At 45.7% G+C, this 26,072-nt stretch overlaps 2 protein-coding genes across 3 annotated transcripts; one reads left to right on the forward strand and one right to left on the reverse strand.

Annotated features, from left to right (window-relative positions):
- Nucleotides 1-494: 494 nt before the first annotated feature.
- GHRH (growth hormone releasing hormone) lies at nt 495-9,128 on the reverse strand. The gene is made up of 7 exons (XM_049816716.1): nt 8,948-9,128; nt 5,552-5,651; nt 4,586-4,717; nt 3,574-3,678; nt 2,826-2,963; nt 2,422-2,518; nt 495-1,544 (listed from the first exon to the last, which is right to left on the reverse strand). Exons 2-6 carry the CDS (start codon nt 5,629-5,631, stop codon nt 2,455-2,457), a joined length of 519 nt encoding a protein of 172 aa, XP_049672673.1. The 5' UTR covers nt 5,632-5,651; nt 8,948-9,128; the 3' UTR covers nt 495-1,544; nt 2,422-2,454.
- Nucleotides 9,129-16,214: 7,086 nt separating this feature from the next.
- On the forward strand, nt 16,215-24,631 carry MANBAL (mannosidase beta like). 2 transcript variants are annotated; one of them, XM_049816167.1, is made up of 4 exons: nt 16,215-16,258; nt 19,598-19,677; nt 20,034-20,216; nt 22,803-24,631. In XM_049816167.1, exons 3-4 carry the CDS (start codon nt 20,067-20,069, stop codon nt 22,905-22,907), a joined length of 255 nt encoding a protein of 84 aa, XP_049672124.1. In that variant the 5' UTR covers nt 16,215-16,258; nt 19,598-19,677; nt 20,034-20,066; the 3' UTR covers nt 22,908-24,631. The 2 variants fall into 2 exon arrangements, with proteins under 2 accessions (XP_049672124.1, XP_049672126.1); XM_049816169.1 differs by having other exon boundaries at nt 16,247-16,266.
- The last annotated feature ends 1,441 nt before the right edge of the window (nt 24,632-26,072 follow it).

Consider the following 26,072-nt stretch of genomic DNA (forward strand, 5'->3'; position numbering starts at 1 on the left):
AACACGTTTACAAACAGATTTTGAACCAGGCCTGCTCAAGTTGTTTTTTCTTTTGCGGGTTCTCTGTCCAGCTGTACTGTGAAGCAGAAGGATGCCTTATGTCTCACTGTGACAGCTGCCTGCCTGCAGAAGGGTAACAGATACCCGTAAGTGTGCTTGCTGCTGTCACAGGTTCACTGATCTCCCTCAACATCCCCTCATTGCTTCCCATCCAGCTGGGCAGTTCCTAATATTTTCATAGTGCTGGAATTATAAAACCTGAACAGGCTGTAGGGATTCAGTGCAAGTATGAACTAATTTCCATGCATACTGAAGCCTACTGTCCTAAACATGGTCACCTGAGGAAAAATGAGATGGTATCTACTGCAGACTATAAAGGAATTGTTCGGGTGCAAGGAGGGATGATTTCAGAGGCTTTAATAGGTGTTTGTATGCCACTGTATTTCCAGCCTGGTATTGAGTTATTGGTACTGGACCCTGTGCCTTCGTTAGCACAGCTCTGAGTCATCCTCCGTGCACTTGACTGCTGCTGTCTTTGAACGACATCTTCCATTTTGGGCCCGGAATCAAGAAACTAACTTCTCAACAGACAAAAAGCCATCTTGACCTGCTGTTGGACAGGTTTATTTAGAACAACTTTTATTTCCTGCTAATGATGGGAAAGCAGACCCCATCCTGATGTTATTTACATTTCTGAAGACATAATTATTACACAAACAATAGGAGAATTGGGGTGACAGAAGGAAGTAGCTGTATGAGATCACTGGGTTAATAACTTACTTCTTGGAAAACATTTACAGTTTTAAGTCTAGCCACAGTGGAGTTCAGCGCCACTGAATGGCATGTTAAATTAAAACATAGTGACAGCCCAATCTGATGCACAGAGATCTCCTTTAGCTCTTGCAGAGGTGTAGCTTTGGTTTGAACACCTCAAGGCTGAGCAGTAACTGTAGTTGAGCTTTTTGGAGTTCAGTTTTCTGCCAGGGCTCTCTATCAAGGAGCTAGACAGCAGCAGCCCACAGCAGCATTTCTTACGGGTGGTAGATGTGTGGATTCATGTCTTGCCTCGCCCTGATCAGAGCTGCATGTGTGGTTGTGCCATCAGCATCTATTTAGAGGAGGCTGTAATCAATTTACTAAGTTGCCTAAAGGTGCCTTTTGGTGGCCTCATGTTTATTAATCAGGCCCTCAAACAGAATGATGACTTGGCAGAAATTTTGCTATGCTTCGTGATTTGAAAGTCTTAATTAGTAGGCAGTATGTCCCTAGGATTACAAGTGTACTGGTTGTTTTAGTCTTTGTATGTAAAGCAGCCTGAGGTTAAACCACGGAGGTATTTTTTTCTGCTTCAATACACAGACCAGTATTTAGAGAGGGGAGTTAAACTGTAAAGACTGAAGTAAATTAAGTAGTGCATCAGAAGTGAGTTACTTTGAACAGATCTGAGGAGTGTATGCATCAGTTTCCAGCTGGTCACATCCAGGAATGTCTTCATTGCTGTGAAGGGCTTACTGTACAGTTAGATTCGTGAGCTCTGAATTATTCTAGACATAAGTGGGAGGAAAAGAAAATTATGATAAAACTTTGTGAGTGCACACAGAAGTTTTTTCATTCTTTCAAGGCTTTTCCTGGCTGACTTTATTTGTTGAAAGGTAACCAAGTCAAGCATGACAAGAGAGTTGGTGAAATGCCATGCTCTCCCAGCGGAATCCATAGGCACGATTTAGGTAACATTCTGATCTTCCCCCCTGCCCATGCCCCCCAGCGCCCTTTTTGTTTAGTATGTACACAGGTCTCTCCACACCCCTTTCTATTGTGCTGGCTAGGGTTGGACAGGCCTAATTTCTATGCAACAGAGGAGCAGATAAGGCTGCTTCAAACAGGACAACTGATGTTTGTACGAGTAAAGGTATTCCCAAGGATGCACTGTTTGCTGGCTCTCAGTACCCCAGGGCTGGCAAGATTTAGAGCGTAATTCAAGTTCCAGGTGACTAATTTCAGGAGTGAGGTGTACAGAAAACAGTAAGGCTTTCTCTCCTATTCAGTGCAGGGAAAACCTGAAATGTCCCAGGGATCTAGAGGCAGGTTCTGCTCCTGGGGGAAGACTTTTGTCTGCCTTTAGCCTAGCTTAGACACTTGGGCACACCGTCTCAGATAGCTTTACAAGGCTGCTTTTGGCTGCTGCAAGCCTGTTCCCAGACATTTGCATGCAGCTTCACAACACTCATAGTCTATGTGTTCAGACTAACAGGACTTTAGGTACTTGACAAAATTGGGAGTTTTTTCGCCTTAAATTGCAGCAAGCACCCTTTTTCATAGACAGCAGTGGGAGTTGGCTTCACTGAAGAAGAGCCTTCAAACCACTTGAGCAGTGCAGAAGCAGTGTGTTATGTACAGAATTGAGCAGGGAATGGTACTTACCAGAGCATGGGGAGATGAAAAAGGGAGAAGTATTTACATGACTTTAGCCAAGGTGCTGGGAAAGCCTTCTAACCGACTGCTGGTGATGTCCTGAGGCCTGTGAAAGAAGAGAATAGGGTAGTGATGGCATAATTAGGATTGAGAGAGAAATTCTTTTTCTCCACTATTATTTTACTACTGTGTGTGGTGCGGGCTGCCTCAGGACAGGCTGTGCCTTATCTGCACCCTACTTGCCCACATAAGGGAAGGGCTGGGTTATGGGGTCAGGTAAGAGCTTCATTCTTTCCCTGAGTGTACCTGAAAGATGATGCTCAATCCAGTAGCTTCACATCTGGAAGCCAGGCACCAATAAGGACCTTGTCTTACTTCTGCAGTGAGCAGATAATGAACTGATTCCCACCTACCTTTGATTCTGCAGAATGGCTCCCAGGAAGTCCCTTAGTACCATCTGTTGGTGGTAGCGGCTGTCCATCAGAATGCTGTCAGACTGGCGCCTTGTCAGAAATTCGTGCACCCCTTCTCCTGGGCTGCTCTCGCTGCTTCTGTTACGCAAAGATGAGAAACATCTTTGTTTCAGAGATGCTTTTTAGTCCCTTGCTCAAAGTTTGGCTCAGGCTGAGCAGCACAGCAAGGGAACCTGCTGGGTTTGAGCCTAGGGCCATTCTGCTTAATTCCAGTAAGAAAATTGGTCAGCTGTATTTGCTTCTGTGTTAGAAGAAGGATAGGAGCTGGCTTGCATCCAACTAGTTGGTCTTATTTAGTGGCAGTCACTGATCTATCTAGCCAAAGCTACCTGAGTGGTAGTGGAGAGGCTGTTTCAGTATTCAAACCAGGCCGGGGATAACTGTTCCCTACCAGTGAATGATCATTGCAACTACTATTTGCAAATACTATTGCTTGTTGATACTATGGTAGAGCTCTCAGCTGATCTGACACTTGTAGCCTTGGAGGAAAGGGCTAATTAGGCTGCTTAATGATAGTTGTGATTAGGGGGATCCGAGACATAGGGATGCAGGATGCCCTTTGGGACGTGGAACAGCAGGAGAGATTGCTTCTGTTGCAGTGGAAAGCAGCTACTTCCGCTATGTGCGTGAAAAACTGCCCAGTGTAATAAGCAAAACAGCCCTAGGACAGCAAAACACTGTAGCTTACCCAAGCCGCTTGCCAATGATGGTCTGTAAGAATTTGCGGGCGGAAATCTGCCCCAGGAATTTCCGGTAGTTGTCGGTGAATATAGCATCAGCATGGCGCTGCATCCTAGGGGTGAAAGACAAGCATAAGGTGTGTTCTCTGAGGTAGCAATGAACTGTCTAGCTGAGAAATGGGTGTTTCAGATGACAAAATACACCAGATGTAACACTGCTGGTATCAGGGGCAGGTAACTATAGCAAATGCCTTTTGGTATTGGACTGCGTTGGTGTTGGAGGGTAAAAGGATTTGAGGGAGCTCAGTCCTGATGTGGAGGCAGGAGGCAAAATAAAATGCCTATCAATCCGTATCCACAGTAAAACAAGTAAGGAAGAGTGCCTGCAAACCAAAGGTGACGTCAGAGAACCAATGGGAAGGAGGAGGAGAACCACAGGCTGGGAGAGGGCAGAGCTGGGGCTGGGACATTCCTGTGCTCTGCAGCAACACTGTCACCTCCTGGGAGGGCTGTGTCTGGGACAGGGTTACAGGAGCCTCCAGGTCTTTAGCCTGTGGTTAGACCCAAACTCCCAAAAATCCATGGATAAGGGAAGCGCAAGCCACTTGGCTGCTCCCACTGTTGTAATGATGAGTCCTCTGTGCTTCAGACAGAAATAACCATCCTCCATCTCCTGGCAGGGTTGGAAAGGAAAGGCTCTAACAACCATGCAGAGGGATTCGCAGAGCTTGGTGGAAAATTATGTTCCCTGCAGGAGCCCTGGGCCTGTGACACTGCCTCTATTGGTACATCCCTGCTGCTGGGGCACAGCAGGACATGGCTGTGAACATGGGTGGTGGTGAGAGCTGGCACAGTCCCAGCCTTCTGGTCTGGTTGCAGGGCTCAGCTGGGTTCTCCCCCTGGAGCCTGGACTTTGTGGTGCTGGTGGGACTACGTGACCTGCTGGTCTGCTCCTGGACTGGGGGAAGATCATAACCAGCGTACTCTTGCTGCAGCAGGGCTGAGAGGTGAGGTACAAACCTTTTCTCAGTGGGGTCTGTTAACAAGTCCTCCTCCTTCTGTTCCTCTGCTAAGGGGTTATGGCTCTGCAGTGGGCTGCTGTGCTGTAGCTGGAAGTTCACAGCCTTGCCAGCAACTGGCCCTGGATTGTACCTGCAAGACAAACCCAAGGCATACTGTGAGATGTGCTCGATTGCCAGTCAGGGATCAGTCTTCTTGACCACTGCTCCCTGTTCTCCTGCTTTTATTTTCTCCTTTTGCCATACCCATCTCATCAGTAATGCAAGTGTTGTCCGTCACTGTCCCCAGCTAGAAACTGCCCTGAAGCTATTTCAGCAGTGAAAAGATGGTTGATAGAGCTGCCTCAAACACAATTCCCCCTCACTGAGCTTCCAACATGCTCGAGCAAAATTCCAGAGATTCTGGTATCGTTATACCATGGCTTTGGCACAAGGCTAAAGCATTTTCTATGGGATGTTGCAAACCCACATTGTAGAACCCAATGCTCAATTTTGTGCTTCCATCGATTTGTAGTGTTGGGAAGTAATATTAGAACTTCTAGCAGTCGACAAGGAAATACTTGAAATATTAATAGGCAGCTGTTGAGTTCACGTACTAGAATATCTGCAGTTCTGACTTCAGTGCAGGTGGCCTGCAGGCACAAGTTTTACTCAGTGATGGAGCCAGAGGTGCTGCCTGCTCTGGAGGTTGCTAGATTTCCATCTATAGAACCCAGCATTCAATTCTAAAACCAACTGTTTGGGCTGAAATATTCTGTCAGGTGTCTGCCTTCTTTGGAAACCACCCCTAGGCTAGGAGCGTACCCCAAAAAATTAAGCCAGAGCAAAGAAATAGGCTTACCAACGCACATACAGTTCATCTGGCTTTCCGAAGTGCTGGCAACCTTAATTTGGCATGTGCTTATTTTGCACAAGGTCAGAGATGAGACAGGGAGTGACAACGTGGATAAAACACTCAGCAGCTTACCTGAGAGCTGGGTAGAGAGGAGAGGAGATGGAGCATGCAACTAAATGCATGAACAGGAGCAGGGTGGCCTTATCCAGCATCTTCCACCCTTTGGAGTCACCTGAAATGCAGAGCAGTCTGAGTCAGCGGCAGTGAGATGCTCAGGGCCAGGAGGGGAGGCCAAGTGCCACCTTTGTGTTCTCAGTCCCCCCCTTATCGGCATGAAGAGACTGGAAACGTGCCTCTGTGTTTGTGGTTATGGTGTTTCCCAATACAGAAATGTCTTGGATGTGGCAAAGTCTTCCCCGGGGAGTGCAATTCCTGGAGGCAGTGGCTGTGTGTGACCCCTCGGGGAGCTGGTGTCTCCCTTGGGTCAGGAGGCAGGGCTGATCAGCAGGTTTCACCCTGTGGGACCCCCTTATTGACCTGTCCTGCTACTGTGGTTGAAGGAAAGCTCTCAGGCTGGGGTAAGCCCCAGGGACCACTGCACGGGCTGTAAAAGCACCTAGATGCTGGAAGGCAGCAGTTAGCAGGGGCTGCCAAAAGCAACCTCACTGCCTGCACAGGACCATCTGTGACCAGCCCCTGGGACCCCTCCTGCCCTATGCTTTCCCGGGGATGTGTGTCTGCTCACATGGCTGTACAGCACAGGTCTGTGCATAACAACTGACTGGGCTGCCTTGCTGGCTGTCCAGAGATCAGGGAGAAACAGGGAAGTCCAAATAAAATTTCTGGGCAGAGGGGTAATACTGGCCTGGAGGTAACCCTGGCAAACCCATTTATTGAAGGCAACAGCACTGAGCTTGGTTAGGCAACCAAAATGCACCGTTCCTTCAGTTGTCGTGCTTGGGGAGAATGGGGGCTGGACAAAAATACGTCCCTTTGGGAGAGCTGAACTGCTGCTGTGTCAAGAGGAGCCCCCCACGCTGCTCAGTGAGGCTCCTACGCAGCTCTGAGCACCGGCTTTGGTGGAAGGTGAGATGGGCTTGAGCCACGTGTGTCTGCCCTCCAACAGACAGCTGCGGTGCTTTGCGTCCACGTCCTGGGGCTGGCTGAAGTGCTGCAAATGACTCAGGACAGAGTTGTCTGAGGTCGCACACCCTCTGGAGCTGAATGCGATGCTTTTGTCATTGTAAGCGAGGGACAGTAGAAAGGTATTTCAGTGAATGTTCTTCCTGAGTTTTGATTGAAAGTGATTGATCTTTTGCTCAAAAAAGATTCTTTAAGAATGTGGATAGAAATCTTTAAAATATCAAGTTTCCCTGTTCCCTGTCTTATTTTACACAAGAAAAGAGCAGAAAGATGTTTGATCCCCATAAGAGGAAAAAAACCCTTCCAAATATATAACAACACTCTCTCGCAAAAGGAGCAGTTCCAAATGGAAAGGGTTTGGCTAGGCTTCTAATTGCCCAAACAAACTTTCCCATCAGTGGGTTTTACTAACGGTGGTGGTAGGATAGGATCCTTTCTGATGGAAAGCGTCAGCACTGAGCTCTCTTTTACTGCTCGGATGTAGCTGCCCACTCTCCTGATTGTAGATCAACATAAGTGAGGGGAAAGCTAATTAAGGACTGGTGGTCTGGCAAGTGGGTCCGATCTTGATACCGTGGAAGTTAACAGAATTAGTGGCAGTGTCAGAAGTGCATGGACAGACATGGGAAAATGTAGCGCACTAAGAAATGGGGTTTCCTATCACAAACTCATTCTCAGCCTGGTCCTTGTTTCCAGCTGCTCCTGCTCCCAGCCAGGGGACCAGCAGCTTCCCCATCTGTTCCCCTGGGAGCAGTGCCGTTCGTTGCTCCTGGTTCCAGCAGAGCTTCTTGTGAACTCATGGGTGGCTTCCCCTACCTCTGATACCTGGTCTCTTATGGAATCACTTTGGCCCCTCAGAGAGTTGAGGAATGCTCAGAAGAAGCAAAAAAGTGACTTTGAGAGACTTACAGCACTTCTGGTATTGGAGCAAATTTCCTCCTTGCCTTTTTTTTTCTTTTTTTCATTTGAACTTGAAAAAGCATGCCTCTTTTGTGCCTCTCCCCTAAATATCTCGCAAGACAAATCCCAGATCAGATCTTTTTAGATAGAGGAAATGATCTAAAGCATCTGTCAGGAGGGTACCAGGAGACTGTGGCACCAGCATCTACAGAAAGTGCCAGCCAGGAGATTTAATCAGTACCAGGAAATCTGCTATGTGAGCTGAGAAGTACCGGTGTAAATGAAAACCTAGCCCAATGCTGTTTGCTTCCATTTTTTCTTCCTAGGATACAGCCTTGATTACCACTTTCTTTCTGTATCTGGTTTCTCTTCTTTGAATGCTGGGGTTTTCTCCAGAATCACTTTTTGTTCCTTTAAGATATTTTTTTTTCTTTCTCTACTATTAGTTTCTTTGCACCGTTTTTTTTGCTTGTTTCTGGCTTTTACTTTCTTCCCCCGTCTTTCTTTGTCTTCTCTCCCTTAATTACAGTCTGCTTCTCATCCCAGCTTTTTGGGTATTTCTGACTCCCTTTCTCCCTCGGGAAGGAGTCTGAAATGAAAGTCCTATGCCCCTTCCCAGAAGTGTCTGTTATTTCAGAGGAGAAGCTGGGGAATTGAAGTGTCACCCTGCATACAGGCAGCTTGACAGCTCTGCAAAACCTTGTCGCCTTCAAAATTCTCCTGAGGTGAGGGACACCTTACTTTCCATTCTGGCAGCATGTGAAAAAATGATTAATAAATAAATTCCCCTTAAGATGAAGAGCTTTTAGCACCATTCCAGTAGATAAAGCATAATAGCTTCCTTCCATCCTGTGCAACGCTAACAGCAGCATTGTGAAAATGATGTTGGAGAGATGGGATAACAGTCTTACTGTTTCTGAAACCTTAACCTGATCAGTCTTAAAAATACCACTATGTAGATGAAACGAAGCTTTCACCATGCCTGCTGTTTTATAAAGTTCAGACTTTTATACTATGAAATACTACATTAGAAAAGCAGAAATCCTTTTAAGTGCCTTACTCTGCCTCGTTGTAGCTGGTTTTGCGTTACCTGTAACACACCATTGCGTTTCTCCTCGCAGTTTGGTTTGGCTCAAACACAGTTTTATTGATGGGTGAGTAAAACAGTGTTCATTTTCCAGGGTAAAAGGAACTCACATCAGTATCACAAAAGAGGAAAACTGTGCTACAGCTAGTAAACGTCTAACATGTTTTTACAAGGCTCATCTATATTATAATTCTATTGATTTGCATTTATCCTATAGTTCAATTATTGTTTCATTCTATAACTTGGTACAAAAAAATCTTGTATGTCACAAAGGATATTGTACCTGGCAAAGCTAATTACTGATGCCAGCTTTGATTGCATTTCAGTGTAATTTAATTGTCTCCAATTTCTGAATACACGTTACCTTGTTAAATGCACATATAGAGACTTAAACTTACCGTTCCCTTAGAAAACAAGTGCTTCCTAGATTGGCTCTTGCCCAGATGTTTACTTCCCCTGTTGCAAATACTTCTTCTCTAGAGCTGCTTCTGTGAGCCTTGCTGGGTCTGTCCCCTCCGCACGGTGCCTGGGCAGGACTCGGGACGCGTGCTGAGCAAGGAGGGCACTCTCGGATCTCCCCCCAGCTGTCCTCTGGCTGCCAGGGAGGTGCATCTCCTCTTTTTATACCTGTGCTCCCTCAGGAGTCCTGTGGGCTTCTACGCGTCAGAGAATCAATTATCCTCCTGAATTTCAAAGGCTGTGTTTAGCATCCTCTTTTTTTGTGTGTGCAAGGACGCAGACAGGGAGGTTGCAGGGAGAGTGTTATGCTCATTGTCGAGGGTCATTTTTATGCTTTCTCTTTATCGTTCAAAGAGTGAAGAGCAAATAATAACAACAATAATCTAGCAGAGTGAATGACAAATTTGCTTGGCAAGGTTAACTTCTCTTTCCCTTTGCAATTGCATTTTTTCCTTCTACTCCACAATGAGAGTGAGTTAACCATTAATACTTTCTCACACTGCCTTCTCAGGAGGTTTTATCTTTTTGCTCTTCTCTTTTTCTTTGATTATCAGCCTTTTCCTCCTTCTCCTTTGTTACTCACACCTGCTAGCGTTAGCAGGGCAGTTCATGCTTCAGTCCCTCGCAAACATCACAGCTTCACATCAAGCACACAAAGCAGCTGGAGACCCCTGCTCCGTTCATGTGCTCTGGAAAAAGGCAAGGGTCTTCCCTGGGGTGCTGCATGCGCTGGCAGCTGTTTTCATTCCTGGAACAAGGTTTATGAAAGCCCCATTAAAAAGAACATGTAGCCTTGGTGCCAGGAAGACCAGGACAGTTCAGAGGAGTTAAAAATGAGGTGCCAGCATGAGCTCCACCTGCCAGATTTTTCGTATTGACTTTATAATGCCCAGAATTGATGGGGACCCAGACCTTCCTGTCTCGGGGCTTGTATGACTCGATGCTGGGAAGAAGTTTCAGCAGGTGAGATGACTCATTTCTGCCTGCTGCTGAATACCTTTACCTAGCACCAGAGCACTCATCGCAGCTATCGGTGGCAGAGATGGATCGTAGGAAAGGATGGTGCATCTGGTGTGCATGTGGGTGCCTGTGTGTGCAGGGGCTCAAAAGCATTCAGTGCTGGTCTAACTCTGCCATTGCGCCTTTGCTTCTTGCCAAGGTGAGAGATCAGCACTGTGATTATGGCTCACTTCTTAGTGAAGCAATGTCCTACTTCCAAATGGTGGGCTCTCAGTAAGCAGTAACCCAACTGTCAGAAAGGCTTGAGTGAGCTCAGCATGCCAAATGACTCTGGTGTGAAATAACAGTTGCCTTTATACCTAGACAGATGTGTACTGATGCCTTTGGGCTCTCCCTGCTTTGAGTACTCCAATGGCTTATGTTCCCTTTGGTATCAAATCAGGACCAGGCCACTTTGCAGAGAAATCATGAAAAAGGATTGAACAGGCCAAAGCAGGAGCTCGAGCTGACCCTGCACTGAGCAGCTTACCGGTGCCCCTATAGTGGAATCCAGAAACAGCACAGAAATGTGAAGAGAAGCAAGAACTACTGCCTTCCTCCAGTTGTAAAAAGAAATGGCAACAGCCTGTTCATGGGGAGAGGATCTGCTGTGCAAATCAGGCAGGCATATCATTTGTATCATCTACTCTGTGAACACTGGAGAAGGGGATTTCTGGGTAGCACTGAGCAGGTTTTCCAAAATTCCTGTACTGGCACACACAAGCTGCGTGCTGTCTCTGCAAACTGGAAATGAATTTTTGTTTGCTTTTTTGAAACAATCTGTTCATGTTCTCTCATGTGTGAGGCCGGTTGCACCAATTTTTCAGCATGACTTATTTTTCTTCCACTGTCTTGGTGCTACACTGGCTGAACAGATGAATCAGACCATGTTGTTAAACCAGTCGAGAGCCAACACCATTTCAAAGTATTATCCTATAGCATGGTTTTGAGCTAATTCTCTATCCACCTGGCCCATTGCCTTACACACTGCTGCTGTAAGATTCCAGGCAATATCTCTCAGATCAAGGAGAATCAGTCTGTAATTGACTTGTTTGTATCTGCCTGCTGCCTAGCTTGGATTAGGAGGGCTGTGATCTGCATTCATATCTCAAGTGAGCTGCTTTCAAAGAAGGCTATATAAAGCTCCATCATCCTAGGGGTTTCCTTGCACTGCCTGGGTTGGGTTCCTGTCATGCACAGCTGGACCCAGCAAGACTCGCACAACAAGAAGCTCTTTTTATGACTTCACATTAGTTGCAGGAGGCAACAGAAATTTCTAAAACCCCTCCAGGCTCTGTTGGGTGTATCCATCTTAGGAGTTCTGAAATAGCATAAATAGAGCAGCTTTTCTGTCCCTGGGATTTCCCATCCCTGCTTTAGTCAAAATCTTCATATCTTTCCAGGACCCAGAAGGCTCATTTGTGGAGCTCTTCCACCAGACTCCTAGAGCTCTCCCTCTGGCTAGTGAGGCTACTTCTGCTGCAGCAGAAATGGCTCTGATCCCCACTGCTGCCAGCAGTTCAGCTTTGGCTTGAGTTCAGCCTCGGCTTGAGTCCCATTATGGGTGCTCTGGCCGCTAACATCTCTGGATGAAGATGCTGTACAGACTGTGGTAGGATCCAGTGTTGTTTGGAGCCAGTTTTGCATCCATCTGTGTTGCACTGTATATTTGAGCTGGCAACTATGGCCTTTGTTCTCATGGCATTTTTGTAGTAGGGTGGTCACGCAGGTAGAGCTGGTACCCCCTGCACACACAGGAGGGTGGCTCTGGCTGCAGTTCTGCACTTCTCACAGCCTGAGAGCTGCTCTGTGCGTATCAGTGGCATTCAAAGTCTAAATGTACTAGTTCTGTGACAGCATTCCTCATGGGAACTTCATTTTAGGGGTAGTATCAATAATAATTTGGCACAGCAGATGACAAACTTGTTCTGCAAAATGAACAGCTTTCTCTCTTTACAATATCTCTTGCTTTGTCCCTAGAACCTTCCCAGTTTCTCCCCACCACTCCTCCCTACCGCACGTAGTGTTCTTAGCATCCACTGGCTCCCAAAACATGAGGAATGTAACACTCAAATTAGCTCCCACAGATCATCACTTCAGGTTAGCAACGTGCAGGGGGTAAGTGTCTATTTGCCCTCTAAACCCAAGCCTACACCAGTGCAAGCCCAATGGTGTCTACAGCCAGGTACAAGCTGCCACAGGTACCTTCTGCAGCTGGAACTGCCAGATTTCGGAGTCACATCCATGCAGACCTAACCTCCCTAGGGTCCTTGGGTGAAGCACATGCCAGCTAGTTTTATTTCAGTGCCAATCCTTCGCTGACAAAGGACACAGTGTTAGGATTCTGCAGCAATTTCCTAGGTATTGATTTCCTCTTAGCTTTACCTCCGCCGGTCTCCATGCCATGCTTTAAAAAATCACCCCTGTCTATTCCAGGTGCACAACATATAGCTTCAGATAAGCTGAGCAGCATGTGAAATGGTCCTGCTCACCTTGTGAGGTTGAAACTAATGACAGTAAGAAGTAACTCATCAAATGTCAAAAAAGGCCCTATATTCTCAGCTGTCAAAAGCTTTTCTGCACTTCTCCAAAATGGCACAGACGGTGGCTGTTGGTCCCCAGCTTCTCCAATCTCCACCACTCCTCAGAGAGCCCCACACAACTGTTCTCTCTGGTTTTCTTTTACTTGAGCGGTGTGGTGGTGACTAACTCATCACAAATGCCCTTATGGTAAATTGAACAGAACTGCCTAAGATTAAAAGTTATAATTTTTGCCTAGGTTTGCCATCTTAGAGGTAGTATGGGACACATTTTGGTTCAAATGTCTTATTCCAAGTGGCAGGACACACATTGTAAGTAAGCTGATCATCAATCATTTAATTACATTGTCCATTACTGGCACATACACAGTAACTTTCACCCCTAAGTTCTTTGCAAAAATGCAATCACTGCTGTGGAAGGCAAGCAAACAAAAATGAGATGAGAAAGATGAGATCTGGCCTATGTTGCCAGTTTCTTCTAAGGAAGAAGCAGAGGGCCCAAAACTTAAACCCAGCAGGTGTGGTGAGACTTGCCATTTGAAAATCATACAAGACTTGGTTTCTCCAACTTGGAAGGATAAAGTGCTGGGATTTGGATCTGAATATCCTCCAGACTCAATCCTTTGAACATCAATAGATTTCCCAGGGAGAATTTTCCCTTGAGGAACTCAGATTGGTAGGAAGCTGAATATAAACATTTATCAAAATAATCTCAGGGAAGGACTCCCTCTGGATGAGAGCACAGTTTGCACTATGAGAATGAGTCTGAAGCAAGGGATCAGATTAAAAATAGACAAAATAAATCAGTAATTCAAAATGTGCAAGAAGTGCTATCAGAAAGGACTGTCTCATAGTGTTAAAAGCCTGCTTGAAAAGCCTACTTAATCTTCAAACATTAACGTATCACTGAGACTACAATAGAACAAATGGCACCAGCCTGCAAGATGTGTATCTGTCAGGAGGCCTGATGAGCTCTGCGGGTGAGATCCATTTATAGAGTCCATACCTGTCTGGCTCTGTTTATTTCCTAGCAGAGCTGCTGGAGCGTTTCAGCATCACCCAAGTGAACTGCCAAGAACTTCAGCCAGATGTCAGCATGTTACACTCAGCTGTAGGCTTGAGAGTTACTGGTTCCTGAATTTCTGGCTCTGAATACCATCTCCTGCCTCTTCCAAGCCTGGCAGACAGAGCTCGGATGCCAGCAGTGAATCTCAGTAATTAAGGAGTTCGTCTTTGGTCTTACCACTCTCATTTCAGTTTGGAAAGGAGCCTTGGCTAGAAGGTTACACAGCACGTTACAGCAGAATCGGTGAACAGGGCTTCAGTCCTAGCTCTGCCACCGACTCGCAGTGACCAGGCTTACAAAGGTCCTTCGGCTGCCAGTTCTTGGGTGCTGGTGCCTCACTTGAGGACCCTACCCCTAATTTTTGGAAGCACTGAGACCTTCATACTCTGGGATGGAGAGGCAGTGTAGGAGAGGGTCTGTGAACCCCAACCCTCTGCGCAGAGGGCTCTAGTGACTACCCCAGTGACACCCCTTTCCCATCAGGGCAGGCTGGGTGTTGGTCTGCGTATTTTCTGTGACTTCGTTTCCCATCAGAATCCAAACACTGCTACTAATCCTCAACTTGGGAAAGTGCTTTGAAAGCTTCTGACAAAAAAACAGAACTTGAGTGAGATGTGTTACTGGTATCAAGAAAGTGAAACGTATTTATGGAGAGGGAGTGAGGAAGGCCACGTTTCCAGTAAGGGCTGAAAACCAAAAGCAGTTATTACTAATTTTTTCCGGGATGAATAATAATATGCAACCTGAGAAGACCTTGGTGCACAGGGGTATGGTACATGTACAATGAATTGTAATAAATATGTCTCACTGCAAAGACATGAGGAAATACTGCAGTGCAAACCAAAAAACAAATGTAGAAAGAACTGAAAAAGCTAAGGATGATTTGGATTTGGAGAAAGACTTCAAGCCTGAGCTCTGTCTCTACTTAGAATTGGGTGCTGACAAAATTGCCATTTCCGCTTGTTGAATCAATTTTAGCTTTGAAACAGACTCACATCTAGTAGGCTTTGGAAAAATCTTCCCTTATTTTATAAATAGCTTCCTTTTTTATCATTTCACAATCAGCTGAAACGAATGGGTCAGTGTGGTGCTGGTGAAAGGCAGGCAGCCAAAGCGGGCTAATGGCACCACCTGCTTGTGGTTCAAAGGCTGAGTGTCTCCTGTGCAGAGCCTGGCATTGCAGTGGAAGTGTTTGATGGTCTCGTAGAGGGAATGGGTAGGAGTTGTATAAAAGCTGCAAATTTCACCTGTTTATTTCTACTTAGAATATGTAGTGCCGTTTCTGTTGGGGGACAGGAGGAGAAAGGAAGAAAATGTACAGTGTTGGTTGCAACCTAAGTGTTTATTTTCCCTGTCACCTGCAAACTTCAAACTGTGGGGATCAGAGCCCACGAGAAGGTGTGTGTGGACAGCACCACCACCAAATTCAGTGTACTGATAGTATTGGGAAGAATTTAAGCTGGCCGTTTCACCCAGACTGATAGGATCTCTCCTGACATTCACAAGAATTATTTCTCCCTCCTCAGTGTTTTTGTGTCCTAAACAGTCAGTGTTTGGGAGCTGAAAGGGCAGAATTTACTGCCTTTCCTGAGCTCTGGGTTTATCTCTTAGCCAGTACAGCCACTCACCGGGGGCAGTGAAAGCTCTGGTAATTATTTGAGAGTAATTTTTTTCTTAGGCTTTTTATGCTAGAATTTCTTTGTACAAGTGTCTCTGGCCTCTGCAACTCGCAGCCATGTGCATTCTCCAGTTGACTGTGAAGTCTTCTGCACTAAAAAAGATGAAAGGTTTTTAATCCAATTGCTCAAATCTTTGAAATTGTTTTCATTAATACCCATTTAATTCAAATGCTTGGTAACAGCCTAGAAAATCCTTTTATTACAAATGCCATACCTTAGTCCCTCAGTAGATAAGTAACCGATTAGGTTTTCCCCTAAGTATTTAGGCTCTCTGATAATAAAGCCTGCAGCAAAACTAACCTGGCACTACTGGTATTTTAGGGTTAGGAAAAGGGCAAAACAAATCAGATTCTTTAAATACCACAAACGAGCAAAACAGAGCACAAGCCATTTTTTCCCTTTGTAGGTCATCTTATCAAGACATCTCAATTTCAGAGCTGGATCTGAATCGGGACATTAAAAATTTAAAAAAAAAAAAATAAAAAATCCCCAGCAAGAGCAAAGCCAGAAGCGCGCGTCTTAATTGTTGCTGCCAGAGCGCTTCAAGGGAGGAGATCAACACCTCACGGATAAAGAGAAACCCGCCAGGACTGAAAGGCCACGCTATTGAAGGCGGGAATTAAAATGCGGGCACTGATTTAGGGGGCGAGTACATTAACGCTGAGGCGTAAAGGCCCGCGGTGCCTCGCTGGCAGAGGGGCCGACCGGGCCTGGCCGTAGGCACCCACCGCGGGGTGGGCACCCACCGGCGCTCACAGCCGGGGCGGGGCCCGCGGCAGCGTGAAGCCGAGCGGCCTCAGGGGCGTTTCGGGAGGAACCCGGCGGCAGAGCCCTCCCGCTCGCCACGGCCCCACAGGCCGCCCTTAGCAACGCGGCGCCCCGGGCGGTTGCTAGGGGCGGGCTGGGAAGCACTTCCTGCCGGGCGGGAACCACTTCCGGGGCGGCGAGGCCTGGCCGAGCGGGGCGGTGAGCGGGTCGGGCGGCCGTGAAGGGGAGGTCGGGGGTTCTTGCGGGGGGGTCGAGGGGGTTCGGGGTCTGGAGCGGCACGGGGATCTGCTGGAAAGGTCTCTGTTGGGAAGGGTGGATCCGTGGCCTCAGCATGGCGCCGCCCCCCCTCCCTCCCCGGGGAAGCGGGTGGGAGAGCCTCGGGTGCAGGGGAGCTTCGCTGGCTCCGTGGCGGCCCGCTCCTCCTGCTGCCGCCAGGGCTGGCCACCGCTGCTTGAGGGAAGAAACGGCACAGAGCTGTTCTCTCGAGAAGGGAGGAGGAACTCTGGCTGTCCCCCGCTCTGAGGCTGCACAGCTGCTTCTCCTTACAGCCCCCGGGCACGGCCGGCGAACACGGCTGCCTGGCCCGACAGCCTACAGACGGGCTCCTCGGCCTCACTAATTGTCATGTTTTCAGCGGTGTTAAGCACACGCAAGCCCCCCCGAAGTCAATATGAATTGGCCAGTCTCCATCCCAACACCTACAAAGTCATTTCAGAAATGCAGCGCGAGGGGGTTTTTGCCTCATCCTTTGACGGAAGCTTTTGTGTTCTGCACTGATACTGTTGCTCCTTATTCCCGCCCCAAGAGAGGGCTAATATATATTACTTGAAATGCTCCTGTGGCTTTATCCTACACTAATCACTTATATAGTCTTGAAGATGCTAGCTGGGAAACACAGGACAGCAAAAAGAAAGGGTTGAGTCTGTCCTGGCTCTATTTAGATGGCTAGTTTATGGCCCTGGCCCTGAAAACACATGGTTATTTATCATAGGGCCTGATCTGTACACAGGGGGATAGCCGCATCATCTTCCAGAGGTGTCACTGAGCAAAAGTGAGGGCCTGCAACCCTGAGTAGGCCCTCACTGGTTAAGTGGTACAACTCTGGCTTTGCTACAGTACCAAGTCCTTTGGGGGGGGGGGGGGGGGATAACTAGCTTGCTGTAAAACCCTAATAGAGGCAAGACTGGATATTTTTTTAAAAATAGTCAAAATCAATTCCTGTAGTGCAGTGCAACTGTTTGTGACCTATTTCTGCTGTTATGTTCCAATGAGATGGCCAGGCTTGTGGGGAGAGGTGGTAGCTGCTCTTAAACCAAATGAGTAAGCTGGAGGGGTTGGGGGGAAGCTTCCTCTCAGGGTCTGAAATAGGAGTACTGATCTTTAAGTGCAATTTAAGAACAATTACTTTAAGTGTAACCATGTTAATAGGTGAGGTGATCTGAGGAAAAAGGTGGTTGATAACCTGTGGAGAAGAAGAGATGTTAGCTAAGGAAGAGGTGGTGAAACTGTTAGCTTCTCAGGAACAGGGAGGAAGACTCCATTATCCTCCAGGGATGTGTCGGATTAGCTGCAAGGCAACGTGCAAGGAGGTAGTGCTCTCAGTGAGAAAACTCACTTTGCAAGTTTTGCGTTCAGTGTGGAAGGCGGCGTGCCTGATGCTGAGCCCTGGTTCCCCGGTGTTCAACTTCGGCCTGCTTGTTTGTGTAAGGTCTAGCCTCCTTGCGTGTGCAGGTTTGGGCATTGTGTTAACCAGAGGAGTGTTTTTTTTTAAATTGGAGAATTTTGCTAATACTAGTTTAGCTCCATTCATAGCAGGAAAACTAATGGTCTGAATGTGGGTTCCCTGCGGTGGCTACTGTGCAAGCAAGGACACTCTACTATGACTAGTTGGACCATGATGTCAGGTCTTCTCTGAGCATATATCATGGGTTATTGCTTAAAATGGTAGTGGCAGCTGCTACCAACCAGCCTGTGTGAGAGCTCTCCATGCTGGTCATGTCACCTGGGGTTTGTTAGAAAATTACTACTACCCTCAAGGGAGGTGAAATAGAAAAGGGGAAAGGAGGGGAGACTAGTGGAAGATGAGGATGGAGATTTTTTTGTGCTCATTGTATCGGTTTCCTTTTCTGGTTTATTTCTGTATGTTGTGTTTCAGGTGTATGAGTCAGGATTATCAGTAGGAGTTTGTCCTGAGAAAATTCTGGGCGAGGAATGAAGCAACATCCCTTCCTGCCCTGTTTGAGGAAGGGAGTGGGCAAGAATAACGTTTTCAAAAGATATCCCAATAAATAAAGTCAAGATAAAATACAACTCAGGGGTGAAGTTTCCCATGATTCTGTTTCTTGCTTAGGAACTGCTGCCTTAGTGGATTGGAGGAGACGGTGTTTTAAAAGTTAAAAGCAGTTAGGGATGAGCCACTTCTATGCATGCTTTGTTGACACTGTTGCATGTCCAGTGCAGCCTTTGGGTCTGTGTTGGGACTTGCTGAGCCTGAGTGTCCCAGCATGTATTCTGACTTCATGTACAGGTCTCATGCAGCCCTTGCTTATTGAATTTTAATCAGAATTCGAAAATTTTTTTTCACTGAAGTACAGACCTGGAAGGGACTGCGAGAGGTCACCTATTCTTATCTCCTGATTCAAAGGCAGGATAACCCATCCCAGGCAAATGTTTATCTGATCTGCTCTTCCGAATTACCAGTAATAGGGATTCCACAGTCCCTGTATTCCACTGGCTGGCAGTCCGTGCAGTTGGGAATTTTTTCCTGTCTTTTAAAATTCAGAATAATATCCCGTACTTCAGCTGAATTAAAACAAAATAATTATTTCTTGTAATTTATACCACTCCTTTTTGTATGTCCCCAAATGACATTTGCCTCTTACACAATGGCATTGAGTTGTTGATTGATTCTCAAATTTATCAACTATAACTTTACTCAAATTATACTCTAAGTTTACCATCTTTCTGAACTGGGTCACATCTGCAGATTGTAGAAATCTCCTCCTAGCCTGAGAAGTATAGAGCCTGCTTTGGAGATAATTTCTAGGAGGCAGATTATTACCATTCAGCTGAAACGTGCATGCAGCACAATCTCACACCGAAGCTTTAGTAATACAGAGAATAGTAAGTATCAATAAGGGGTGCTGATTCAGTAAGTACACACCAGGATCATCCAGGTCAGGAAAACTGAGTAAGACAGTAATCACAACTGAGTTCTGATGGCATCTCAGACTAATTGAATTTCCCTTTTGGGACTTTGTGGTGTACTCCAGCAATTCTGGCAGGAGAGTTCTCCATTATTGTAGAAAGCCATTAGTCATTCATAGAATAAATTGACAACTCCATTAGGAAAAGACAAAGGAAGGAAGAAGGGATGGTCTTGTGGCTGAGAAACTAGCTTGGAACCCAGGAGATCAATATTTAACTCTGCCACAAACTACCTCTGTGACCATCACAAGGTATATAGGCCTTAGTGTAACCAGCTACTAAAGCCATGCTTAACTTTAAAAACATAACTCGTTCCTCTCTTTTCAACAGATCTACCTTCTGTCTGGTTTATTTTAGCAGTTGGTTTTGTACACCATCTAAAACCACAAGGCTGTGACCACATATACAATGTAAGTAAAAATGAATAACAGTCCCCTTCCATGCATGGTCAGCTTAGGGAAAAGTGTATTCTTGCTTATTAAGCTTTTCCGTTATGGTTTTGTGAATATTGTTCCTATTCTGTTTCTCTTGCCCTCACCTGCAAATGCACTAATATTAGTATTTGAAGACTATTTTCTTAGGCAGGTGGTGAAAGAAAAGCATCCAAATAAAATGCAAGTTTCACTTCCCTCTTTGTTATTGGGTCTGTAGGTCAAGGGTGTCTTCAGAAAACCTGCATGAGGTAGTTTGTCATTTTTTGATAATAGAAGGTGAATACCAGAAAGCATGATGCAAATAATTGCTCTTTATTTTTTCCCCCTTGTAGTGAGCATTAGAGGAGAAGAAGGGTGCACTCACGATGGCTGCCGAGTTGGATTTCTCCCCACCTGAAATCCCTGAGCCCACATTCATGGAGAATGTGCTACGCTACGGACTTTTCTTTGGAGCCATTTTCCAGCTTATCTGTGTGCTAGCCATAATCCTGCCAGTTTCAAAGTCCCATAAGACAGTAAGCAGTGCTCTTTAATATTGATAGAGATGGGCAGAGTCAGAGAAAATAGGATGGGAGGGGACTTGTGGTAGCTAATGGAGACACAGTGGTCTGCCCCTGGGATTGATGACAGTTTCATTGTTCATTCTCTTTCCTTCCTTCTAGCTTTTCCACCTCCAGCTTTTGTCTTATGATTTACCCCCAGATCAGAAAGTCAAGAACAAATACCTGAGCCAGGGTCTCTCTGAATATCAGTGAAAAAAGTGACCTGAAGCACTGGCAAGGTGTGCTAAATGTACATGCTGTTCCTCGGTGCACTGTGAAGGCTTTAGTCCCAACCCCATATTGTCATCCTACTGCTGATTTGCTCTATTAATTGCCAGGCAGTGTCCCTTTTGCAGGACCTGCCTTTCAGGAAGTGACTTTAGGCTCTAGTTCGTGTGCGATTTTTGGAAACAAGACACAGGTGAAATTTCTAGTATATTCTAACATGAGGAAGGCAGTTTTCAGTACCGGCACCCAGTCCCGTGCAGCAAGAGGAGGGCCCTTTGATGCAGTTAGTACAGGAGAATGTTAAAGTGAAAGGTTGAGGGGAGCTACAGGACACTGATTCCTCTAGAGTGGGCCACAGTGGGATGTCCTGCATCTACCTGGCTTTTCTGATAAGACAGCTGCATGTGCTTGATAATGCCTGTGCTGCCGAGGACAGATATTTTGGTGTTGGTGATCAGGCTGCAAGTTTGGTGGTTTGATATGGATTTTGTCTAAATGTGTGTGCTGTATTGTCACTAACAACTCAGCATGGGAAGTTTTGTTTTCAGGCTATCTTTATTGCCATGTTTGCTCCCTCTTGTGCAGAGGAAGCATGGAAATTTTCAGCCTGTCTGGGGAAGGGAATGCCTGAGGGTGAAGTACAGTGGGAAGTATACAGTTCATGACCCAACTCTTTCACCTTTAACTGCTGGTCTGCTGTGAAGTTGTGTTGACATACTGGATTAGTGATGCTGCCCCAGCATGGGTGCATGCTCCCTCCCGCTAGTCCTGCAGCAGGAGCTGCAGCTCCCAGCAGGGAGATGAAGCAGGCGGCTGCTAGTCACAATGCAGTGGCATTGCAACTCTTGCACCATTATTCTGCAGCCACCAGCACCCATCTGTCAGAGTCCGTGGTTTCTTTCCCCTGATAAATTTTTGAGAAATTGAGTAGCCTGATTCTTGAAAGCTGAAGAGAGCGAGAGCTTTATTTTGAAGTAGGAAACTGAAGACCAGGCCCCCAATTAAAACAATAAAGCTCAAGGTCCTGTTACTGTTTAAGTTCGCAAACATGCTTTGATGTTAACATGCTCTACTTTTTATTTTCTCCATATGTATACTGTCCTCTTGATTTACTGTCCTTATGAGTAATTTACAAGACTGTAAACACTAGCAGCTACCCCTCCAGATCTCAGGAATGATGCTGATGGGTAGGATACTGAGGAACCTCTCTGTCTTGGAGGCTTCAGGCTTTGAAGTCTACCTTGGTTTGAACATTAGAAGGCAGCAGTGTTCACTTTACGGCAGCAGCACACTGCATCCCTGACTAATAACTGCATGTTGCTCCATTTCTCCAGAGCCTGCCAGCTCCCCATGCGCCGATTAAAGCCTTTGGAAAGCCAGCCAAATCTCCTTCCTTGGAAAGCCACACAGATGTGAACTGTAATAGCCCAGTAACTTGAGAGACGTTTGAACCAAGCTCCTTGATTAAAAGGATACTGTCAGATGCTCGCCTCCCCCTCCATTATCTGGAGCGCTGTCTTGGAAGCTTGAAACTAGCACGTCTTGCTCAGCCATTTTTTGTGTGTCCTTTTCCAGTTGGCACACTCTGACTGATAGAAACCAAGATGCTAAAGCAATATTTATACTCAAATGCATTTAATGAAAGGAGGCAATCTGCATGTGTGCGCTTTCTCAGATGAGACTGGCGCTGTTCCCTTGTGTTTTTACAAGATAACTAGACTTTATTTCCCATGGCTGAAATATTATCTGTCATCTCCCCTGAAGGAAACAAGCAGCATATCTAAGCATTCCTTGCTAGTCCAGGTGAAGAAAGCTTTGCCTGCAATTCCCTCCCTGGATTTGGGGCTTGGTTTAGAGGCTCTGAACTTTACATTCTTACTACTGTTTTGGTGAATATTTTTTGCCTTGCACATGATAACGATTAACATTTGGCAGAAATACCTGCTGAATGTTTCCATGCATGCTGATTATATGGTATCTTCTCCTTTTCCTAATTTGAATAGTTTTCACTTAGTGTTGATATTCTTCTTGCCTTTAAAGTTGGTTTTGTTTTTCTTCTCCAAAGCCTGTTTTAGACACTTAAGCTTTTAACAGCTTCTCTGGTAACAAGCTGTTTCTGTGCATAAACTCACACTCATCAAAAAGCACATGCGGAAGAAGCAGAGATGGTGCTGCTCAAGTCTCATTAAATGTGGACTCAGTTTGATATAGATGTGCTCCAACAGAGATACCCAGCACTTGCTTCCTTTGGCTTATGCTCAAATTCCTAAAGTCAGCTGTCAGCAAATTGTAAAAAAAAGTTACTGACTGTTTCTTAATTGATTCTTGTAGGACTCGGACAGTTTTGAGCCTAAGAATTCAGAGACCAAGAAGCCAAAGGCAACTGCTCCACAGATAAGCAAGAAACCCAAGAAGGAAACAAAAAAGAAACGATAAAGGCATGACCGATGAGCCTCAAAAGACAAAATAATCACCTGTAATCATGCTTCCTCGGAGATGACATCAAAGGCAACTAGCTATATTAAATGGTTTTCTAGCATTGCCATGCTTTACCTTTTGGGGACAAGGGAGAAGGAACTTACTAGAGTGAAAGGGGTGGGGTTCTGCCATAGTTTTCTTACAAGCAAAGAGGACTTCATATGTCCAGGACTTCGTTTGACATCATTAATGTGTCAGTCACCATTAAAGTGACTTCTGTCATTTCTGATGGGTAGAGAGGGCTGTTGTCCTAGCTCCTCCATGCTGGCTAGGATTTGTAGTAAAGTCCCTGTGGAAGGTGGAGCATGGGTTTGCTACTTTGGATACTGGTTTGTGTTGTATTTTTTGAAGGCAGAGGGATCAAATGGATCAAGGATACCACACTACACAGCTTTGTATTCATCTCTGTTGTCATCTAGTCTGAAATACATAGCTGCATTTTATGGTTTAATAATAATGTCTTTGTCATATTCTTTAATTCTTTAGGTAATAACTCATCAGATTCCAGACTGCTGTAGATGAAAGCTTTCATTTCCCCAGCGTCGCTACCTCTTTCTTACTCCCCACCCACGCACTTTTCCTTTCCATTCCCACCCTTGAAAGCAGGTGCATTTCAGGGAATTGAGGCTGTGGTGGGGACTGCAATGACTACAAGAATTAGGGAATGATGTGGTGGTTCTGGAAGGTGCGGAATTTAATGCCTGTGCTAATGGGGTGCTCTTGGAAACTTGGGAAGACCAATTACTGCACGTTGGAGAAAAGCTGCGCTGAGGCGGGAGTCTCGGAGTGCTGCGTTGGTCATGTATCAAACAGCACTGCCTCGCTGTACTGTTGATAAACCCTCCTGTCAGCTAGCCACGTCCTAACCGTGTGCTCCATTTCAACACAGCTGGGGTTTGTTGCATTTGCAAACTCCCTCCCAGCGTTACCTGCTATAGTTTGCTGCATCTCCTCTTGCTGAATTCTTCCTGAAGTTAAATACAATCTCAGCCTGAGGAGATGTGGTATTTTAAGATCCAAGGGATGGCAAGCTGGCTGTGTAGCATGACTATATGGCAAGAGACATATATACTATGTTCCTTCAGGCTCTGGCTTTCCAGGCCCAGGGACAATCTAGTATTAGATTTAAATATGGCTAGACAGGACTGGAAAGTGATAGGTGGTGACGTAGCCACAGAGTCTCTGTAGGGCAGCTCGAGCTTCCTGATGCCAGCTCACATCTTGGTTTGTTTGATCACGAATGAGTCAATGGGAGGAGAACCTGCTCTTTTAGGCGCACCCAGCATTCAGAGCAGCTTTGAAGGAAAGGGTTCTCTTTGGCAGGGCTGCAAGTCTGCGATCCTTTTTGCATACATAGACTCCCATCCTCGATTCACAAATGCCTTGTGAGCCCAGATATGGTAGCAGTGTTGTGCTATGTGTTCTTTAAGAGTAGAGTTGAACAGCACGTTTACAGAAACCATCAGTGTTGAGAATGGCCATGTTCTCTGCTCACTCTTGCTTTAGGCGGGTGAGACCAATGGATCCCAGTACCAGTTTGATTCTAACCTCTCACCACTTCCCTGCTCCAGGCTCTCTGCTTCTCTTAACCAGAGTGCTGACACCAAGTTGCACTTCTTAAAATCCATCATAGAGCTCTGCTTTAAATTCAGCATTTTCTTCTTTTTTTTTTTTTTTTTTTTGAGCTACATAAAGGCAACACTAGGAGGACAGAACAAAGCGTGGGAGACACAGACACTCTAACATTGCTTTAAGCTCTCAGTACAAGGAAACATTACAAAAACTTCCCACGCAAATAACAAAGAACAATATTGTGCTATGAGTTTCCATTTCGGACCTGTGTTCTTGTCTGTGATCTGCAGGGGAAAGAAAAGCATTGCCACTGCCCTGGATAGGTACTGCAGATCACTTCTTCCATTTTAATAAATGAAGAAGGTGGTGGTTTTATCTAACAACTCTGGCTTTCTGCAGGTTACCTAAAAGGGGAGTTTAATGCTTTAACGGAATTGCAACTGTTGAAAGAGTAGCACACACACCTGAAATACAGGAGCACTTCTACAGCTAAGAACCAGTTAGCAATGAGCACTGTGTGGTTGTTACCGGAAATAGCAGGCTACTACATCAAAATCTACATCTAGCTATTTGCTGGCTGGCTTACTCACTGCTAATGATATTGGATATTGTTGGTTGTTTTTGTCGGGGGGAAGAGGGATTAAGATAAATTTCCCAGTCTGTTCCTAGCAGCTTTATACCTATTTGAATGCTCATTAGCTGAATTTACAGTATGTTTTTAGAGATTACCAATATCCCATGTATTTTAGTTTGTCTTGAAACACGTAATAAATACAATCGGAATCTCTTTGTTTAAAAAGAAATCTCTTTTTGAAGTTGTGCTGCCTTTTTCCATGCATTCATTGTGAAAGTTGCCAGAACTCTTAAGACTATAGGAACACAGGGATATAAATAACCTATTCATAAAAATGATCCATTAAGGGAAAGCCTTTCAGATCCTTTAATCTGAGAAATTGGTTAGTTAATACTGTCAGGCATGTGCGTATCTGTGTTTGACTTGGAAGTAGCAAACTATCTCCTAGTACAGCTTCACCTTCCTAGAAGGAAGGAGGAAATAGCGTGATGACTAAATTAATATGCCTCTCATGAGAGATTTTGGCACCAAGAGCCCCCATGAAGGTAGCAATAATAAAGGCATCATTTGTTAATAATATGAGCAGAGGATTAGATGGGGATTCACTAGACTGGTAATAGGAATTTTCAGTAGCCCCCCAGTGTGTGACTGTAGCTCAGGTTTACAGGGCTGGAGCGTGGAGCTGTCTGGTGGCTCTTCGTGGCTTGGTTAAGACAGGCGTAGTAGCCAAGCTCTGGCATGCGTCTGTTGGTTCCCTCACCAGAAAACCAAAACGAGTGGACTGGTGTGGTGACTCCTTTAATTCCCAAGCACTTTTCTCCAGGCCGTTTAGCAATTAACATCCCAAAGAGAGCTGAAGACCTCATTAACTCACTTTTATTGAAGGGGAGTTTTTCAAGGGTCTGCCTCCAAATACCAGCCAGTAGGCAGCACCTCTGTGAACAGCACCTTGCTCTTCCACCCAAAGGCCAGGAGCT

The sequence above is a fragment of the Accipiter gentilis genome, chromosome 14, assembly GCF_929443795.1.
Source record: "Accipiter gentilis chromosome 14, bAccGen1.1, whole genome shotgun sequence".
Taxonomy (NCBI): domain Eukaryota; kingdom Metazoa; phylum Chordata; class Aves; order Accipitriformes; family Accipitridae; genus Astur; species Astur gentilis.